At 39.6% G+C, this 20,165-nt stretch overlaps 1 protein-coding gene across 2 annotated transcripts in view; it reads right to left on the bottom strand.

The window, feature by feature from the left end:
- Nucleotides 1-1,006: 1,006 nt before the first annotated feature.
- Nucleotides 1,007-20,165, bottom strand: part of CCNYL1 (cyclin Y like 1) — a 36,996-nt gene continuing 17,837 nt past the window's right edge. The window contains exons 4-10 of one of the 2 annotated variants that reach the window (XM_032403544.1): nt 19,509-19,609; nt 16,374-16,409; nt 13,843-13,894; nt 12,462-12,581; nt 8,337-8,503; nt 4,862-5,024; nt 1,007-3,463 (exon numbers count right to left, since the gene is read on the bottom strand). In XM_032403544.1, the coding sequence (XP_032259435.1) occupies nt 3,347-3,463; nt 4,862-5,024; nt 8,337-8,503; nt 12,462-12,581; nt 13,843-13,894; nt 16,374-16,409; nt 19,509-19,609 (756 nt within the window). In that variant the 3' untranslated portion in view covers nt 1,007-3,346. The remainder of the gene's footprint in view (nt 3,464-4,861; nt 5,025-8,336; nt 8,504-12,461; nt 12,582-13,842; nt 13,895-16,373; nt 16,410-19,508; nt 19,610-20,165) is intronic. The other variant, XM_032403547.1, reaches the window with a different exon arrangement.

Genomic DNA, 20,165 nt, shown 5'->3' on the forward strand with positions numbered 1-20,165 from the left:
AAGATTCAGTGGTGTTGGATTTCAGTTATGTATGGGCATACACGGGGTACATTAAGAGTAAATGTCAAAGAGAAGGTCGTGATGGAATCTGATGATACAGCAAGGAGAAAGTTTCTCTTTAACCAGAAGCATTGGGCCTTAAGAATGTCTTAGGATGAACCATGTGAAACTGCTCACGAGCAGCCATTTTTGACCTACAAAAATGGCAGTTTCACTTGGTTCAGACATACATTTCAGACCTTTGTCTTTTCCTTGTAAAGACTTAAAAACTCAGTTCACAATATATCAGTTAAAGTTTTCACTGGTCAGTAGTCCAATAAGGAATAAAAACTAAAACTGAAGGTAAATGAGTTGAGGTAGATACTCTTTTATAGTCTTATTTAGGGAACAAACTCTTCCTAGGTATAAAGCCCTGAGAACACTGCCATAGTTACTAAACTACTAGTGACCAGTTTCCATGCCCTTTGTCAGAGAACCTACTAGCTTTCAGGAATGTTTATTACTTTTACCCTGAGTTGACTCAATTTCCCATTTATCAAGATAGCTGTACTGCCATCTAGAATTACAGCCAAGAGGGAAAGGACAATGTGTGATTCTACTTATTCTGCCAACTAGTTCTTGAAGCTAGTCCTGTCCAGGGTTCTTCCTCCCAGATTTTTATGTAACCTTTGACTGCTCATGTCAGCACTTCTGCTTAGTAGTTGGTGTAGTAAAGGGTACAATCTTACAGTTTTGTGAGAGATCGCCCTTCTAAATGAAATCAGATCATTTAACCCTGTCAGCAGTTTATCAAGAACAAAGTGATCAGCTGAAGATTTGACCTTAGGTAGTGAATTAAGGTGGACAAAAATACAGCAGGACTCTCAGGGTTTACAGAGTATATTGCTCAACCTGAACGGCTAGTGTCATAAACCTTATGAAGATTTGGCATATTTCTCACTGAAATGTAAGTTTGAAAAGGAGTATTTTAAAGTCAAAATATGTGGGCTGTTTCTCTTTACAGCAACCACAAATCTAGTTCTTCCATTTTTTTTCCTAGGTTTTAACTGCTTAAAATCCTCATTTAACTCACATTGTTTCTACACTCTTCCTGTAATTCCCTTCTCTCTGGTAGTGTGCTTTTTCCCCCTCTTGGTACAATAATGAGCTGTTCAAAGATGCCATCTAATGCACAATGCCTCTGAGTACTGTGGCCAGTGATTTTAAGTGTACTAAATGATCTTCAGGTTGAAAAGAGCGGAAGTCAAAGAAATACATGACAACACTGTAACCAGAGGCAAGGGTCAAACCAAATCATGGTCAGTTTGAAAATGCTTTAAGACCCCACTCACCATTAGAGCTGCCTGAAAGCACTGACGTTAGGCAGAGATGTAATGCTATGTGAACTGAGAAAGGTTACAAACACACTAGTCGTATTTTAATTAAAATAGAGTTTATTAGCTTTTAATATAAACATGAGGAAGAAAAACCACGTAAGTTGTAGCATTCTTTTCAAAATAAAACTGCAATCAATACTTGAATCTCCAAGCTCCGAACTCCATAAACAATGTTTTTTGAGGTGGTAGATTGTAATATTTTATATACTGTTATTTATCATTTGTGTGTCTGTCCTTTAAAAATGATGGAACCTGCAGCACTCAATAGAATATGAAGCCCTGCTATACTGAGAGAAAGTATTCCTGGCCCAGAAATGCTATGTTTACAGGCAAAATTCCTATGATTACATTTGAGAAGGTAGGAGAAAGATTTCACATGGTTAAGAACACTAATCTTTTTTTTAACATTTCAAGTTTAAGTGACATCATTACCAATCTCTGAGAAGATTGATTACTTAACTCCCTGCCCTTTAAAGCCTGAGGTGAGGGTTCCTCTTAAACAGCAGGACTTGAAATGAGACCCCTCCAGCCAGGTTAACAGGTAGGCTAGAAGAACTGTTTCAGATCACCTACTTTCAGATCACTACTATTAGAGTCCAGTTCCTTTCGGTTTGTTACATGTGAATTACCACTGCTCTTCATACTCTTTACAAATGTAGAAAAAAGAAATTCAGGTGACCAAAGCAGGTAAACAGCACAGCGCTACAAAGAACGGTTTTAAAAAGGGAAGGGCACGTCTATGATGATACAAGGCATCCCTCCATTCTTAATGCAATTTTAAGCTTTGATACCTGTGGAGGGATAAACGCTACAAACTTAGAAAACACCATTCGAAAGTTTAGTTATTTCTTGTAAACTTACCCAGTTTTGTAAATTTTAAATATTAAGCTTTTCATTTTAATTTTTTTGTTTCAGCCAATGTGTGCCATCTTCAAGAGGGGCTGAAACAAAAAATTAAAATGAAAAGCTTAATATTTAAAATTTACAAAACTAGGTAAGTTTACAAGAAATGTAATTAAACTTTCAAATGATGTTTTCTAAGTTTGAAGCATTTATCCTTCAGCAGTGCCCCAGAGGGCCCATGCACACTAGATTAAAGCTTAAAGTTGCACTAAGATTTTTCAGGACACCTTCTTTTCACTACCTGCTTGTTACCACTGGACCACCATGTTGGTTGGAATTATGAAAATATCCTTTAATACATGTATTTAATAAAGAGGAAAATCATCAGAAAATGAGAAGCACCATTATAGTTCACAAGAAATGCAGCATGGACCCAATAGAAGTAGATAATCATTGATAACATACTTTCTCTGTTTATGATCCTAAACATACTAATATGCTAATAAGTAGTGCTTGCAAAGAATTTGAATGACAAGTGTTATTCAGCAGCTTTTTGGTTTAAACTGATTGCCAATAAGGACTAGCAGCTTCAATGATAAAGTAGGAAGGAAGAACCCTTCAATACCTAACAATGCTACAGTCTGTTCCTAAGTGGCTTTATGAGTTGTTAGGAGTCCCATGTTTTCACGGTAATACTGCATTGATTCTAAAGAAATATGCAGCAATATGGGGGGAGGGGGGCAAGAAAAATAGGAAAAACATAAAAGTTATATAGTTAGTGTCTTTAAAGTCTAAAAATTTAAACTATTAAAAAAAAACCCTCACTTAGTTCACAGCTATCAGCCTACATAGTAAGCAGATATCTGTGTGTGGGTTGGAGCTTTTGCTTTGGAGTGGTTTTTGTAACTCTGTTTACATTAAAAAGGACAAAAGAGTGTGTTGCATTGACAAGGTCCCATTCTTTCCTATGAGCATCATCCTTGCGGTGGATCCACGAGTTTCTTGAATTCGAAGTCTTTCTTTTAGATGAAAATATTAACTTTGCTGGTTTTTGAGCAGGAGAGGTGGTATTTCTCCAGTCCTTGTAGATTGAGGGGTTCATGATGTTACAACCCCTCCCTTCTCCCTTAAGAGAGGATGGCATTAGAGCGCTGAATACCAATGAAGTTATCAGCGCTGAAAGACCTTCTCATAGCAGCTCTACACAAGTCTTTGTATTTGTCTTCACACAATCTGGAAATGGCCTGGGAAAGTCAATCAAATAGAACACAAGAACAATTTAAAACAAGCGTTCCAACCTTAAAAAAAAAAACAACAGAAAGCATCACTGATAAGCCACACAGCCACACTCCTTTAGACAGTTGACAGTTACTGCTACTTTGGATTGTGGAGGTCTACATTCCCAGATTCTGGGGATGCTACTTCCTGCCAGTTCACTAAGGTAATATCCTTAAAAGGCTATGATTAGATACTGGGCAACGAAGAATTTGCTTATTTACAAACTGGGTTCCAAAGATGTCAAAGGTATTTTGACAGGCTCCTTACAGCAGTATCACCTGTCCCTGTACACCTGTTCCTTCAACATAATGAACATACACCTGGGCAGAAATCAGCGTTTACTCAGCCATTCAACTTCTAGTCTTCATTGGTTATTATATTCTCTAAGCAATTCTAACAGGGCAGGCATGTCTGGACTTTATCAGAAGGTCAGAGGTCTAATGACCGAAGCACCAAAAAGTGCTATTTTCACTTGCACATTAACCATGGTAGAAAATACCTTACTGTAAACTACACCAAGGTACCACAGAAAGTGTCCATTTTAAATATGTCTTGAAATTTCAGTTGTGAATAATTTTGCTGTATACTCACTAAAAAGTCATAAACCATAATTCCTTTGTCTCCTATACATTACCATTTCCATTAAAAATCCATGGGCTCTCTACGACAGTACCTAAAACACACATTATACAGTCTAAGTCCCAGGTGAGCCACGGATGCTTTGTCTAATAAACTCATGGGACTGAACTGTGGTATCTGTACAAAACACTGGCATGAATTTGTGAACTGAGTAAAAGACTGTTAAGAATGGTGAGTAGAGGGGCGCCTGGGTGGCTCAGTCAGTTAAGCGTCTGCCTTTGGGCTCAGGTCATGATCTCAGGGTCCTGGGATGGAGCCCTGTGTCAGACTTCCTCTTCAGTGGGGAGTCTGCTTCTCCCTCTCCCCCTCCCCCTGGCTCACGCTCACTCTTTCTGTTTCTCTCCCCCAAATAAAATCTTAAAAAAAAAGAAGAATGGGGAGTACGTAGATATGATTAAGGATACAATTGTAAGAAATTATTCATGTATGATTATATGGAAGGGTAAAGGTTCAAATGGAAAACCATTAAGAACAAATTAAATTTGACTTAAAATATTCTGAATTATGGTCACAGAAGAAATATCTATATACTTTTTTAAAATAATGTGAGATCCTTATATAAATCATAAAAGACACAGGAAATATGCCACCAAAGGGTTAATAAGCTCTTCGATGTGTTAATTTAAAAGCTTTCCATTTTGCTAATCACTGCCTAATGAGATTTAGCCACAGAGCTGGTTTTGGTGGCTGACAGAAAACCCCGACTAATGATTTCACAGCCTTACCTCTAGGTTTTGTGCTCTTTCTTTGCTAAGAGGAGCAAATAGAAAATTCAAGTTGTTGTCATCTGCTAAGGAGCGAAGGTCAAAGTAGTATTTGGCATAAACACTGGCGGGAACATTAATATTAAACTGAAGTAGCTCCAAAAAATGCCTTTCCATCTCATTCCTGGGGGAGGAGACAACAAAACCAACACAAGACAATTTTAGTCAACTGGGCGATCTTCAAAAGTATCATTCTGAGCTACTGAGAGGGCTCTAAATTCTGTTTTGGAACAAATAGAGGCCACCCAGTGGATTCGTACACTAACGTTCAAACAAGGTACAGCTATTTGTGGTCCTTTCTGCATCCCAACACTTTGAGTTCGGGACAAGGGGGAAGAGGTTATGGCCCTCTTATGCACTCCTGCTGCTGACTCAGGGGCTCATTCTTCAGAGGTCCATTAGTGCAGCTGTACGATTCATGCTCCACGCTCACTCACAAGGCCCCACTATAGTGATCAGATGAAAGGAATGATGTATGCTGTTTATTAGCTCTGAAGAACTTGCAGACATTTTCACCGGGCCGATAACAGGAAGGGGCTTATTGAAGTAGAGACGCGCCAACAAAAGGAGTGGGCACATCACCACGGCAACAAATGGATCCATCGAGAGCCACTGCTATTATCTCTGAGGGGGAAAAACTCTTGAAGCAACAAGGATTCATGAAGCAACAAGGATTCATCTCAAATAAATAAATAAATAAGCTACATTGGATGGAAAAGGGAATCCCCTCCCCCTGCCCAGTGCATGGGGCTATGTCAAGGGGCATACGTAAATGCAAGTCTCTGTTCACCTTCATTTTACTACGGCAAGAAATTGTCACTCTGACAGGACAGGATGCACTTTTTTAAACTTTGGAGGGCAGAATGATCAAAGAGATGTCTTGGCTCGACTAAACTCACCATGATATGACCTCTGTAGAGCACTGGACTCAAACAGCCTTTCTCTCATGTTGGGGATGCAACCCCAAGATGTGGCGCCACCCCCTTGCCAGAAGAGAACAAGCACGCCCGCAGGGGGCGAGTTCAATAAAATAGGAAAGGAAAACGTTGGGAGCAGTCCTTTGCTTCACATGACCATACAGGCTCACTTGCGCAATGTTTAATAAATATAAAATTGACCACTTTCCCAGTCATCCTTTAGAGAATTACATAAAAATGATAAATACCCAAACAACATGAGCAGCTTACTTTATAACATATTTGGTTTCTCGGTTTTAAAGTTTTAGTATTTTATCCGTTGGACAGATCAACAAATGTTGATGTTCTCCCGTATGGTCCGGAGAGCATTCAGAATATGAGCAGAGATGAGGTTCTCATTTGTTGAATTTTAAACCCAACTGAACCTACTTCCAAATTTAATTTCCTGTTCATATGGCTGTAAGTCTATAGAAATGTAAATCAGATAATGTTTTGATAATCAGCTAATCAGGACTTAATTTACTACAGGAATAAATGCACTTCACTGTCCCTTTTATATCTTCTCCGCTAACACATTTTAATTGTGTGGAAATACAGTACTTCATGGGATTAACATGTCTATTAATAAAGGTTTAATCACTGGAGAAAAGCATTATGCCTATAGAATATGCATCTTCTGGGTTTTTTGTTTTTTAAATAGCCAAACGGCTGAATAGCACACCATTTACAGGCACAGCAAATCTTCTGAATAGCAGCTGCTCAGTTTAACTTATTCTTTTGAAGGGGAATATATTCTAAAGCATAGATGTTGGAAAGTTTGAAGAAAAAGCTGATAGACACCAATTTTTCCATTTAAGACTCAAAATGAGACTATTAGAAATTGAAGTCAACAGCAGGGCGACAAACAAATGTGTATTAAACACTTTGTTGTAATGCTTTCCAATTTCCAAAGATCATACACAAAAGCAGCCTATTTATTATCAACATAGCTCCTGGTGCTTCTCTGTTTATAACAAAAAGTATTGTTTGGAACTGGTCTTCCTGTAGCTAGACGCTGCCATCACTGCTCCTGGAAACTCACTCTTAAGAGCTCACGCACCTCCCAGCATGTTCTGAGGTCTTCCCTAGAATCAGAGTCCCAGCCAGGTTCGTTGAAGGTTTTGAGAAAATTTCAGTTGCCACCATGGTAGGGCTAGTGTTCAAGATTACAAATTTTTCTTCCTTCAAGGGACCAGAGTTTGCAGACTGATGACAGTGGTGATCAAAGTCACTTTAGTTTCTGCAACTTCCGAAAGTACTTTTGTTTCATTTCAAATCCATTATTTGCCATTACGCCATTTGCTACCATGGCTGCAAGCAACATCTCCATGCCCACTCAGTTTCCACTATTATCAAAGCCATTCGGACAGCCACCATCACTGGTCTCTTCTCCTAGTCATAAGTGTCCTCACTTCAGTTGTAAATATGCACTTTGGTAATTCTGAATGACAATCTTATCTAGAGTAACGGGCAAAGGTAACAAAAACAAACTTGCCACTGCCTGCCATGATCTTAATCTTCCTACGCTGTTCCGTATAATCAAGACGTGTTCTTCCACATTTTCCCAAATGCCACCCACAAAGACATTTTCACTCTCACGTGGGCACTTCGAGAATCTACTGGAAATACCTCGCTGGCTCATCCTGCCTACCACCCTCAGGGCCCCTCACGGAAGCCAGGGTGGCCAGATCGAAAGCCCTCGTTAAGTCTGGTGGTTTCACTCCTGCGTCAGCATGCCACTTGTGAGCATCCCCCTCATGGTTGACAGAAGGCCCCACAAAGCGCTGCTGTGATTGCCGAGTGGCCCCGGAGACTCTCGAATGCGATGGGCACTGGCTGATGTCCCAGGGCTGCTTTTCAGGACTGCCTGAGAAACAGGAGCTTCCTAACAATTCAGACCTACTTTTAAACAGGTGCAATACTGCTAGCATGGGAGGAGGCAGGAGAACTGGGACCTGAAACCTTCATACATGTGGCTACTTTTGTACCATGGTTTCTGTAACAACAGAACTTCATATAAAAAGGAGAGAATGACCAGCAAAAGCTGACTCACGTTGAAGGTATAACCTCTCAATGGTCTAGAGGCCCTAAGACCTTAACAGTGGCCAAACATTTATTTTAAAAGTCAGACATAGGCCTCTTTAAAATGGACTGGAACTCATAGACAGCTTTAAGAAAGCCATGAAGATTATCTATAATACGGTGTTGGGCGTAAGCCTGTAAAATGTATGCCAAAAACCAGCAGAAATATACACTTCAATTTACCAAGCAGATTATTGAAACAACCTCAAGACCTACCAATTAATGACGGGAAATAGGAATTGTTATACCATAGCCAGATAGGAAGTCTGTAATTTTATGCCTATTTCAGTTCTTTGCACAATGTAACCTTTAAAAATATTTCTTGAAATGTACACTTTACTGGAGCAAAGGAGGCGCTGGAAAATGGTTAGAAAGTTCACCAAACCTTACAAACTCACATGTCCTCAACTGTAATGTCCTTGAGGATCTGGCAGTAGTCCACATTCCATACAGCCTGATCGTCCCAAACCTTGGAGGCAAGAAGAATGGCTCCCAAAACAATTCTTTTCCAGTTAGTGGGACAAATGTCGATCTCAGCGTAAGTTAAAAGCCTTTCTAAGTAAACCTGCAAAAGTAGAGCACTGGTCTTTGATTTTAGTTCAGTTTAAGTGCTGTGATAAGAACTGTTAGGAATGACAGATTTCATCTGTTTTTGACATGCCTTTTATTCTTACAAAGGTCTACAAAGACTTGGCCCCGGCACCCAAAGCCAGAGGCCAGGTCACAGTTGTAGGTCAGATAATTCTGTTGCCTACTCTGCCCATGTGAATTTCCAGCCTTGGTCACAGGAATGAATGAACATCTCAGCAAAGGGCATCTTGAAGACAGGCATTGGGTTATTAACCTTCCCATTCATAAAGGGAAGTGATTCAATACAACCGATTGCAGATTCGAGTTGTTTAATAAACCCGAGTGCCTACCCCGTGCAAGATACCACACCTGGCTGGTCGTTACACGGTCATTTTACACAATACTTGAACATGTAAAACCCTGGTTAATACTGAGCACATTTTTGCCTTCCCCTTTTCACAGTAAGCCTTTTGTGGCACAAGCCTGAAGATAGAAACTGGTGGTCAAGAGAGCCCCCCAGTGGCTGCTGGGTGGCACGGCAGGACGGCAAGTACAAACAGGTGTGCTGGAGGCCGGCCTTCACAACCCTCAAGTAGGCCCCTAATAGAGAGTGTCTTTTAAAGGAACATACATGCTTCGTCTCCCCCTCTGATTTCCCCCACTTCATTTTTCCCTTCCTTCTCCTAATGTCCTCCATGCTATTCCTTATGTTCCACAGGTAAGTGAAACCATATGATAATTGACTTTCTCTGCTTGACTTATTAAGGAGGGCATGTACTGCATGGAGCACTGGGTGTTATAGGAAAACAATGAATCATGGAACACTACATCAAAAACTAATGAGGTAATGTATGGTGACTAACATAACATAATTAAATTAAATTAAAAAAAAAAAGGAACATACATGCATACAAAGGACAATCCTTCTCCCATCCCCTCACTTTCACATCTCCATTATTATTTCACGATAATTCGTTTCTGTCTTATGTTACCCGCAGCTTAGTCAGTTCTGTTGGGTTTAAAGTGCTAACAGAGCCTCCAGGTTCTGCACCGGGGGACTCCTCTACACTCGCTGTAAGAGACTCCTGGATCTCTCTTACACGCATCAAATGTCCGCTCCACCCAGCCCTGGGCGGTTCCCAGCTGAGTAAAGATTACAGAGGTAAGCCATGATTTGTTGTGACTTCAAAGGGTTCTCTACAGAAGAGTATATATGCCATTTGACAAGAAGAGAAGTCCAATTTTAGAGTGTGTTTATTGTCTGAAGGTTGTCCGGTTGCCAGCTCAGATTTGCCAGTATTTTCCAAACTCAACTGTGTTTTCAAAAACAAATGGTTCTTGAACATTTTATGTTCTTAGTGAAATTCTGCTCCCATTCCCCCAAAATCAGCCCTCTCAGGTATTCTAAGAATGAACAAGTTGAACCTACATGATCCAACTCTCTACCTTATGGGAACAATCAGAGGCACCTGTACAATACTGGGGGTCTCTCAACTTCCTCTGTCCCCTTTACTGGCAAACCTGGAAGCTGCCCAGCCTCACGGACTCTGCTGGCTCTCCTGTCTGTGGAAATGAGATTTTCTTCTTCTCACTGAAGTAACTCTTCTTTCGGTGATCCCATCCCACTTGGGCAGAACTATTCACACAATTATCTCTTTTTGAAGAATTTTTTCCCTCCCTGAGATTTTCCCCGATATGAATGGATTTACAATGCCCATTGCCCCCATCCTACGGACCCCCACCCCCAGCTCCAGCCCCAGCCAGCTTCCTCTCGCTTTTGCTCACAGAAAAATGCCCCATGCTGACTTCTCATCTCCCATTCGCTTCCTAACCCTGGGTAGTCTGCCCCCTGCCGCTATCACTGCCCAGGTCCTTGGTGCCTTCAGCCCAACTCTGCACTCCCCAAGCCTTCCCTAGTAACCTAAAGGGCACTACCACTGGCCTCATTGCTGGGGCCTCCATTTGACTGAATCCTGTTCCAATCCGCTGGCCGTTTTTGTTACCTCTACCTCCACTGGTGATTTGATTTCTATCTGTCACTTCTCAGCTGTATCACCGTCACCGCATCCACTCTGACTCCCACTACAGTCTATTGTCCCCAGAGCAGCCAGGACAGCCTCTTCAATGAACAGCTCTTCATACCCGTGTTCGAGATCTGCCAGGGGTTTCCCATCAAACAAGTAACAGTTTCCCTTCTTCCCAGGCCTGTGAGCTACAAGACCCCGGAAGATCTGGCCTTGCCCTTCTGTGATCTCATCTGGCGTGTTGTTCCCCTCATTCTTCCTCTGACCACTGGCCACTTCACTGTTCCTTGAATACACAAAACATGCTCCCGTCTCAGAGTCTTGCATTTGTCCCCTCTGCCTGTAATGCCAGAGTTCATCATCTTCCTCAGGTAGGTCATGGGTCAGGTGTTACCTCTTTAAAGAGGCTCGTCCTGATCATGCTATCTAAAATGGTGAGCCCCTCTGATCACTTTACCCCTTCACGCTGCTTTCTCTTCCTGGTATTTACCACTACCTGAAATATTTAGGTAACACTCTTTTGACAAAACAAACAAAAAAACAACTCATTTCTTCCTTGCTAGAATATAAGCTATATAAAGGCAAGAACTTTATTCCACCTGTTTTCTCCTCTGTCCCCAACACTTAGAATAGTGACACAGACTTGGTATTCGATGGGTATGCAGTGGGCAACTGCTTGGCATTTGGCCTTTTGACCACACTCTCCTTGAGCCTCTCATCTTGGCATCGCTTTTATTATTCCCTCCTGGGTCCTACCACTCTAGCCACTCCTCTGAGGACGTGTCCCTTAAATGCTGTTAGTCCTTACAGATCTAGCTTCTATCCACTTTTTATTCTATACTTTTCTCTGCATTTAAACAGCTACTACTCTTACCAAATTCCCTATGTCTAGCTCGGATTCATGCTCAGTTCCATATATTCAAGTGATGACTAGACAGTGTCACTCTGCTGCCTCACAGGTAGGTCACACTTAACCTGTCCACAAAGAATTCCCCCTCTCCAACCCAGATGCTCTCCTTCCAGCATCGCCTTGCTCTCCATGTGGGAGGACCACTCCTGCCTCTCTCCAGCCTGGGCTAAGCACTCCAAATGGTCTGTGGCTCGAAGAAATGGGCTGAGGGCCCACTGAGGGCTCTCTACTCAAAAGCACAGGCCTCCCTCCTAAATTCTAACTGGATACTAAAGGAGTACAGGCACTGACCTAAGTATTTTTTCCCGCCAGCCCGTGCAGTTAACTTTCCTGTACACATTTGCTGTACAGAGCAGTGAAAATAACCCCAGCTGCCTCTCACTTAAATAGAATTTATTTTTCAAATGATAAAATCTTACCACAGGAATTCTGTATGGATAACACAAAGGTCCTTACAAGTACTTCTGGCACTATAATCCTGGGCAACTTCATAGGCAGGCACAAGAGGACACCAGGGATGGATGCATACCCGTCATCCAAGGAACAGAGAATTTAGGGCAATAGTTCTCAATCAAGACACACATGAGAACTGTGTGGGGAATACTGAAATAATCTGGGACTCAGCTTGGACCTACACCAAATGAGTCTCTGCCTGCGGACCGGTTTTGTTACTGCCCCTGTCCTAGGCCAGCTCCCCCCAGCACACCTTCTGAGTGTGTATGTGTATGCACTGCGTGTACATCTGTGTGCTGCAGTATGGAGGGAAAAACCATGGAGGGAGAAATCTCTCCTGCTGCCTTTAACAGCAATTCTTTTGTGATGAGAAAAGCAACAGCAACTTTTTGAAAAATAATGATTATATTATTAAGCTCGAATGTGTGTATTGTACTTTCAATAGGTTTCTCTTAATAAACTTCTGATGATTTCAGGAACCTATTTTATGTGAAAGGCAGGACCATACCCTGTGCATAAGATTGAAATTGAAAAAAAGAGGCTGTAAGAAAGAAGAAATATCTTACCAAAGTTACTATTGCACATTCAGCTGTTAGCTGTGCAGCACTGAAAAGAGTACGAACAAATCTGTAAATAAATTTATGTTCAGGATCATGCTTAAAGTATTCTTCTGGAACCTTTTCTCGCTGAAAGAAGAAAAAAAAATGCAGTATAAGTATCCACCGAAGAAAAATACTTAAGTGCCCATAATACAGCAGTCTTTACATTTGGGCCCAGGTGCTCAAAATGATTTTGATTGGGTAACATGTCTTTTAGTTTTTTAAATATAAACAATGGGATCTCAAAATACCATACTGATTCAATACTCACCACCATTCATTAAAGAAAAATGCAGGCATGACCTCAGAAAATTTATATATATTCCTTTCTATCTAAATGTAAACTATTTTTAGGCTCAAGAGTCTGGTTGATCACCATGTTGTATTTCTCTGCAATCAACTTTGAAAAAACAATTTTGGGGCACCTGGGTGGCTCAGTCAGTTGAGCGTCCGTCCAGCTCTTGGTTTCAGCTCAGGTCATGATCTCAGGGTGGTGAGATCAAGCCCTGCGTGGGGCTCCACGCTCGGCAGGGAGTCTGCTTGAGATTCTCGCTCTCTCCCTTTTCCCCTGCTTGCCTGGCTGCATGTGTGCGCATGTGCACACTCTCTAATAAATAAATCTTAAAAAAAAAAAAAAGAAAGAAAAACATTTTCAGTTCCCTGTAACCATAAGACTCTTAAGTCCGTGCTGACCTATGCAGGAGTCACCAGCCACACGTGGCTGTAGAGAACCTGAGGAAGTGAGTTTTAAAATTGTTATTTTAGGGATGCCTGGGTGGCTCAGATGGTTAAGCATCTGCCTTCGGCTCAGGTCATGATCCCAGGGTCCTGGGATCAAGTCCCGCATCGAGCTCCCTGCTCGGCGGGGAGCCTGCTTCTCCCTCTGCCTGCTGCTCCCCCTGCCTGTGCTCTCTCTCTCTCTGACAAATAAAATCTCAAAAAAATAAAATTGTTATTTTAAAGGATTTAAAATTTAAATTGTTTTTTAATTTTCTTCACAGAGATCATAACATACCTGTTAGGTTTATTTACAAATACTTATATTTGTGGCTACTGAAAATTATCTTTTAAAAAGATACATTTTCTGTTATCTGGGTCCATTTACTCACTTTAGCTCACTAATTCTACAAAGCTGCAGCTCAGTTCTTGCTCTAGCATATCCCTTATACATCATTCCTTTGGTAAAATGATTAGACACAACATGGAGTAGGGAAGAAGACTTAAGATGATTTTGACTTCAAGCTGGAGGGAGTAATTTTCTCCTGGTAATTAATTTCAAATCAAATCAGCATGAAATAAACCCAACTGCATGAGAGAAAAATACAACTTTAATAAAACTGACACTTACTGTGAGTGGATGTGATCTCTCATCAAAAATATCCAAGGATCTATTTGCATCTCTATAAAATAAGAACGTGCATTTTAAAAATTAATTCAGGAATTAATATCTTAGTAAAGTATCTGCTGGAAGTAGAGAGGGGAGTGGAAGAAGCTTAACCTTCAACAAAGCAAACAGTTTTACAAATTCTTTTGCATTCTGGCCTTCAGAGGGTTTCCTGACGTCTGTGAAATCTCTTCTACCACGACCAGCCAAGCCAGAGCTGCCTTTCAGAACCCTGACCTTCCCTAGCAGGCAATGCTAGTAAACCGAATATATTTTCACTCCTCTAACCCCACATTGGAATACATGAGAACATCTTATAAAGTAGTAGTGGTGGGCAAAAAGTCTTTAGAATTTAATACATGTGAATATGAAATTCATGTTTTTCCGTTTTCTTCTCTCTATAGTTCTCTATATATTATCATGTATTTCTTCTAGTCTCTCTTAAATAGTTTGAGTTAAAAATGTAATTTTTTTCTTAAATTTTAAGAGACCAGTCTTTTCATTTAAAAGATTACCACACTAACGCGCTGTGCGCCTTTAGACAGTGGTTCTCCAGGTGTGTGGTCTGTAGGCCTCTAGGGCTCCCCTTTTCAGAGGCCCACGAAGTCAGAACTGTTTTTATAGGTATACTAAAGACATTACTTGCTCATACACTTTTGACATTTGCAGTGACTGTATAAAAAATAAAAGGGAGTAAAACTGCTGGTTTCCGCGCATGAATCAAGGCATTGGTACCCAGCCGTACCTCGTCATTCCAGTCTTCACTGCCGCTTGCAGTTGAAAAGAATTCTGCTCTACTAAAGAACATCCTTGATAAAGCAGTAAGATTTAACAGTGTTATTAAACCTCGATCCTTCTAATATTCTGAATAAGTAGAAAGTACTTATGAAACACTTCTGCATGCTGACAGTTAAGGAAAGGCACTTGTAACTTAGTTGTGAGCTAAACAAGCCACTTTTTTCACAGAGCATCATCTTTTTTTTAAGGAACAACTGACAGTCATTCTCTTAAAAATGAACAAAGTGAGGGGCGCCTGGCTGACTCAGCTGGTAGAGCATGGGGCTCTTGACCTCAGGGTCGTGAGTTCAAGCCCCATGTTGGGCGTAGAGTTTACATAAAATTAAATCTAAAAATTAAAAAAAAAAAAATGAACAAAGTGGGGCGCCTGAGTGGCTTAGTCGATTAAGCATCTGCCTTCGTCTCAGGTCATGAGCCCAGGGTCCTGGGATTGAGCCCCGCATCGGGCTCCCTGCTCAGTAGAGGAGTCTGCTTCTCCTTCTCCCTCTGCCCCTGCTCCTGTGCGCTCTCTTGCTCATTCTCTCTAATAAATAAATAAAATCTTAAAAAAAAAAAAAAAAAAAGAAAGAAAAAAGTGAGCCTGGAACTTCAAGAAAAATAAAGTATTTGTTGCCAATGATAAAATTCAGACTATCAAGCTAAAAAAAAAAATCAGGATTTTGGAAAACATGTACCTTTTACTGTGAGCTTCATGTACTGTAAGCTTGATAGCTTCTCAATACTTAAAGGCTTTTCTGATAAGACAGGTGGTGATACTAACAGAAGTGAGTTTTTGACACTGTATAAAGAAACGTGAACTAGTACTTTCCAACTGACTAATGCATAATATTCTAAAACCACATACAGGTAAAAGATCCATTCAGTGTGCAAGATAGATCAATGGGTATTAACACAGTACAAGTTCACTGATATGATTTAAAATTCCACTGAATTTATATAAATATATATATTTATATATATATATAAATTCCATTATAATCTAAGAAACTAGCACTTGTGGACTTTTAGTAAAGTATCATAGAATATCCACAATATCTGAAGCCTTTAAAAGTACACCTTTTTCCAACTATATATCTGAACAAGGCTGGGTCTTCATATTGTTTCTTCAAAACAAATCACTGAAGACAGGATATGAGAATGAGCTGTCTTCTATTAAGCCAGATAGTAAGGAGATCTGTAAAACTGTAAATCAATGACATACTCTTCACTCAACTTTTTTGTTGTGGAAAAGTTACTTTTAATAAAAAAAATGATTTATGTTAACACTGGGGTTCCCAATCAGGGGTGATTTTGTTCTCCAGGGGACGCCTGCCCATGTCCGGGGACACAGTGCGGAGGGAAGGAGATGTGCTACTGGCATCTGGTGAGTAGAGGCCAGGGGGACTGCTAAATAGCCTATCATGCACGGGACAACCCTCCACAGCAAAGATTTATCTAGCTCAAAGTTTCAATAGTGCCATAAAAACCCTGTTTTGACGTACAGTGGATTTAATTTTTAAATCCTCAAATTTAATTTCTAATACAGTAAATATCAATATAACCCAGATGAACAAACACTCTTTGAGTCTTCAATAGTGTAATAAAAGCACTCTACTATCTATTAGATATTCTAATTATATCTATACTTGTTACCTAACACTAAACTTAATATCTTGCAAATTAGCTAGAATAACAAGACAGGTTTTAAAAGAGCTCACCTGTTCTTTATGTGGTAATATATTGCTAAGGTCACACTGTGGAAGGAAAAAGAAAATTGTAACAATTGATTTTATCATGTTAGGCATGAAGACATTATTTTAAAAGGGGTTGGGAGGGAGACAGGATCCTTCCAGGGGCCCAGGGGCCCTGAAATCCTCTAATTCACAGAACAGTTCATATGGGCACTTTCCCCCTTGTTTTAGTCCTTTGGCTTTTGGCAAAAAAAGGAGGACCAAAAAAAGAGGAGGATCAACTGTTAGAAGACCTGTTTTGGTCCATAATTATAATATATAAATTATTACACATTTTCCCTGTCATTTGTCCTTTGTCATCATACTACTCACAGAATCTTTCCTCCTCCTCTACAAGTTTTATCTGTACACATGCTTAAATTTAAGCCATACAGTAATTTTTGTGTTTATTAAAAAAAAAAAAAGGTTAGGCCCTGCATTTCAATTGATTTAGTTTCCTATCCACCAAACCCACCCACTTTCCATTGTTTCCCTAAAAGTAAATAAAGTGTTCCATACCAAATAATTGAAGATCATAATTAGAAAATTTAATAGCAAATGTAAGTACCCACAAAATCAATGATAGGTCTAGCTACCCTGAAATAAGCAGTGCTAACAATGCAACATAATACTACACAGTATAATATTTAATGACAGGTATTTCCAAATTAGTTAAATATTAATGAACAGATAGACGTAAGTCCTCAGACACTCTTTACGTTACTAGAGTCCTGTTATTCACAAGATGTTTTGTATTAGGCAACAAAGGGGTTCTCCTAGTTAAGATATGTGCTTCCCTTTGCCCTCAAAATGTCTAAAATGAAGCTCAAAACAACTGAGGGAAGGCAAATCTGAATTTTAGAGCTAGGTCTACAGAATATGAGCACTTGTTAAAAGGCCTATAATGCTATTAGCATCAAAGATGGATACTTCTATAGTGCTTCAAACAGTTTCATCTTCAATTTGATTTTAAAATCACAGAATTCAAAGTTCTATACTGAAAAGAACCACGAAACCTTAGAGAGCATTTAATTACACAACCCATCTTACACATAAGGAGCCAAGGCTTAAAACTGACTTGCCCAAGGTCCCACAGGTGGTCAGAAGCAGTTCTCATTCTCCCACACTCTAACCAGGCAGTGGTTCTCCAAGCTTGGCTGCACACTGGGATCGCCTGAGGAGCTTTAAAAAACTGCTTGGCTTCCACCTCCAGATGGTCTGATTTAACTGACACTGGGTATGACTTGGGCATCGGAAGTGCTTTTAAAGTTCCCCCAGGTGACTGCAATGTGCAACGAAATCTGGAAATGAATGACTCATTCGGGATGCTTCCGTCCCTACAATTATGCCTCGTATCCTTCCTCAGGCTATCAAAAGGCTTGTGAGACTGTGGTAGGGGAAGGGGGAAATGCATGTATTTTGAAACAGATTTTTGAAAAAAGTTGCACAAGTGATTCTAATAAGGGTCCCACCACTGAGAACAATGCACTACCCCAATGTAAACATTTTTCAAAATCATTCCTAAAAGCCAATTTGCCCTATTAATTTTCTCAGTAAACCTTTATTTCATCAATAATAAATGCACTGAATTGTTATTTTTAAAACTTAATGAAAGCAAATTAAATTTACTGTACTTCCACAAATTAGACTAAGTTGGGAAAAACAAGCATGAAACCTACTTTGTCTGAGCAAGGTTAATCTTTAAAACCACTTCTGAAGTATATACTAAAACATCAGAATCTTTTGAACTCAAAAGCTGGGGACTCTAACCAAAATAGAGGTTTTTTTACACATGGATTTAGTGTCTTGGCTGAATAAAAACATTCAGTGATTACTTGTTAGGTGTCAAAGCTCAGGACTTCAGAATTTTGGGGCTCAGTTTTTGCTGAAACACAATTTGATCTCTACTACTGTTATAAGAGAGAGAGGAAAGTTACATTATTATGACTGTGAACTTGTTGTTTTTAATTAAAGTAGAAGTTACTGATAATTCAATGAGCTGACAAAGCTGGTACATCAGAAACAGGATTAAATTTACAAGCCAATTTTTTTAAGACTGAAAATTAAAGATGAGAATATTAATATTTTGTAGTAGTGTTCCAAACTGTGTTCTGGAAAATCAACACTCACGTCCCAAAGAGACGTTAATAATGTTCTTTGGCCAATCGTGATGAAGTCAGGAAGCTCTGCATATCCAGTTTGGGGGGTTTTTTTCCTCCCTTAAGTAAGCTTGAAAGGTTCATCTTAGGGTGTTCTGAAAGTGCAACTTTAATTGTGGATTATAAGGTGCTCCCAGAAATTAAGGAATAGTTTCCATCATAACACTATTCGTGTTTGCTGAAGTATAAACTTGACCACAGTTATGTTTCCAAAACTATCTCTTTCATTGTTCTCTGCTGTGGTTTTCTTATATATGGACTGATATAGTGTCCTAGAGATATATTTCTGTATCTATACACATATATAAAGTTAAAATTAAGTATATCTATTAAATTATAATTTTCAGTTGAGCAAAATTTCATCCATAAAGAAATTAAGCTTGAGAATTTGTTCCTTAAGATTGATTTGGTATATTTTCCCCCTCTTTAGGAGATAGGAAGAAGTTAATTTTCATACAGAAATAGTGCAGGGAAAAAAAAAAAAATGCATGATGGGGAAAATCTGACAAAAATCAAATTAAATTTAAATGCAGATACACCTTGCTGCCAGTAGGGGACAAACTATTCCTTCTTTCAAGAGTAGCTTCCAAAGTAGTACACATTGTTTTACGCCCGTAACTCATAAAGAAATACTTTTTTTCTAGAAACATCCAATAAAAAGCACCTCTCCCTCTCATTATGTTCAACAATGTCTTAACAATGGAAATGTATTAAGTAAGAAGTGTACTTTTCCTGGGATTTTTTTATTTGCTAACTGGCTTTCCCTTCTACCATGCACTCTAAGATTAAAATGGAAACTGAATATTCAGACTGAGGTCCTGGAAAGCAATATAAAATAGACACCAGTTTCTTAACCTGATCACTGAAAAGGACAATCAAATGACTGAAATGACCAAGTATGGCTAGGATGCTTTTAGCATGAGGGGGTCTGTCACTCAGCCCTTGGCAACCTAGTTGTACTCACCATTTTATTGTGGTTCTAAGATTAGGTTGGCTGACTGTGCTGTCATCTAGAAATATTGTTGAGCATGAGCTATACTTTTTAGTAAGCTGCCCTGGAGATACCTGAAGGGGAAGGGAAATAGAAGAAAATGTCACAGTAAGTTAAACCTATAAAAGTGTGTTTTTTCCTCGGTTAAAATGTCAAACGATAAAGCATTAAGATTTTTCTTATACTTCATGAACTGCTTGAAGTGTGCGATCATGTGCAGCTCTGTGGGAACCCAGTGGATGCTCTAACTTCCCACACAAGATTTAAGGAATGGGTTATAAACTACTGCCCTTGATAAATTACCTATTATCAAACCTGGCAAGCACCTATTATAAATTCCCTTTATAATAATGTAAGAAGCTTAGAATAAGATTTCAGTGGTTTTATTTTTTCCTTAAGAAATGAAAAGCAGCTGAGACTATTTCTACTGTTCATTTACTACAATGAAATGTAATACCTTATATAATATTGATGCAAGAACATTTTATTGCAGAAATGAAAGCTGATAATAAATGTATCAGTTCAGGAGACAGTGTGATGAAGCAGATGTTCTTGAGTCAGAGGCTGTTTGTACCAGGGTTGCTCTACCACTAATAAGCTGGGGTGGGGAGGGGGGTGTAGGTCTCTCTA

Source organism: Phoca vitulina, unplaced genomic scaffold, assembly GCF_004348235.1.
Source record: "Phoca vitulina isolate PV1807 unplaced genomic scaffold, GSC_HSeal_1.0 scaffold1, whole genome shotgun sequence".
NCBI lineage: Eukaryota > Metazoa > Chordata > Mammalia > Carnivora > Phocidae > Phoca > Phoca vitulina.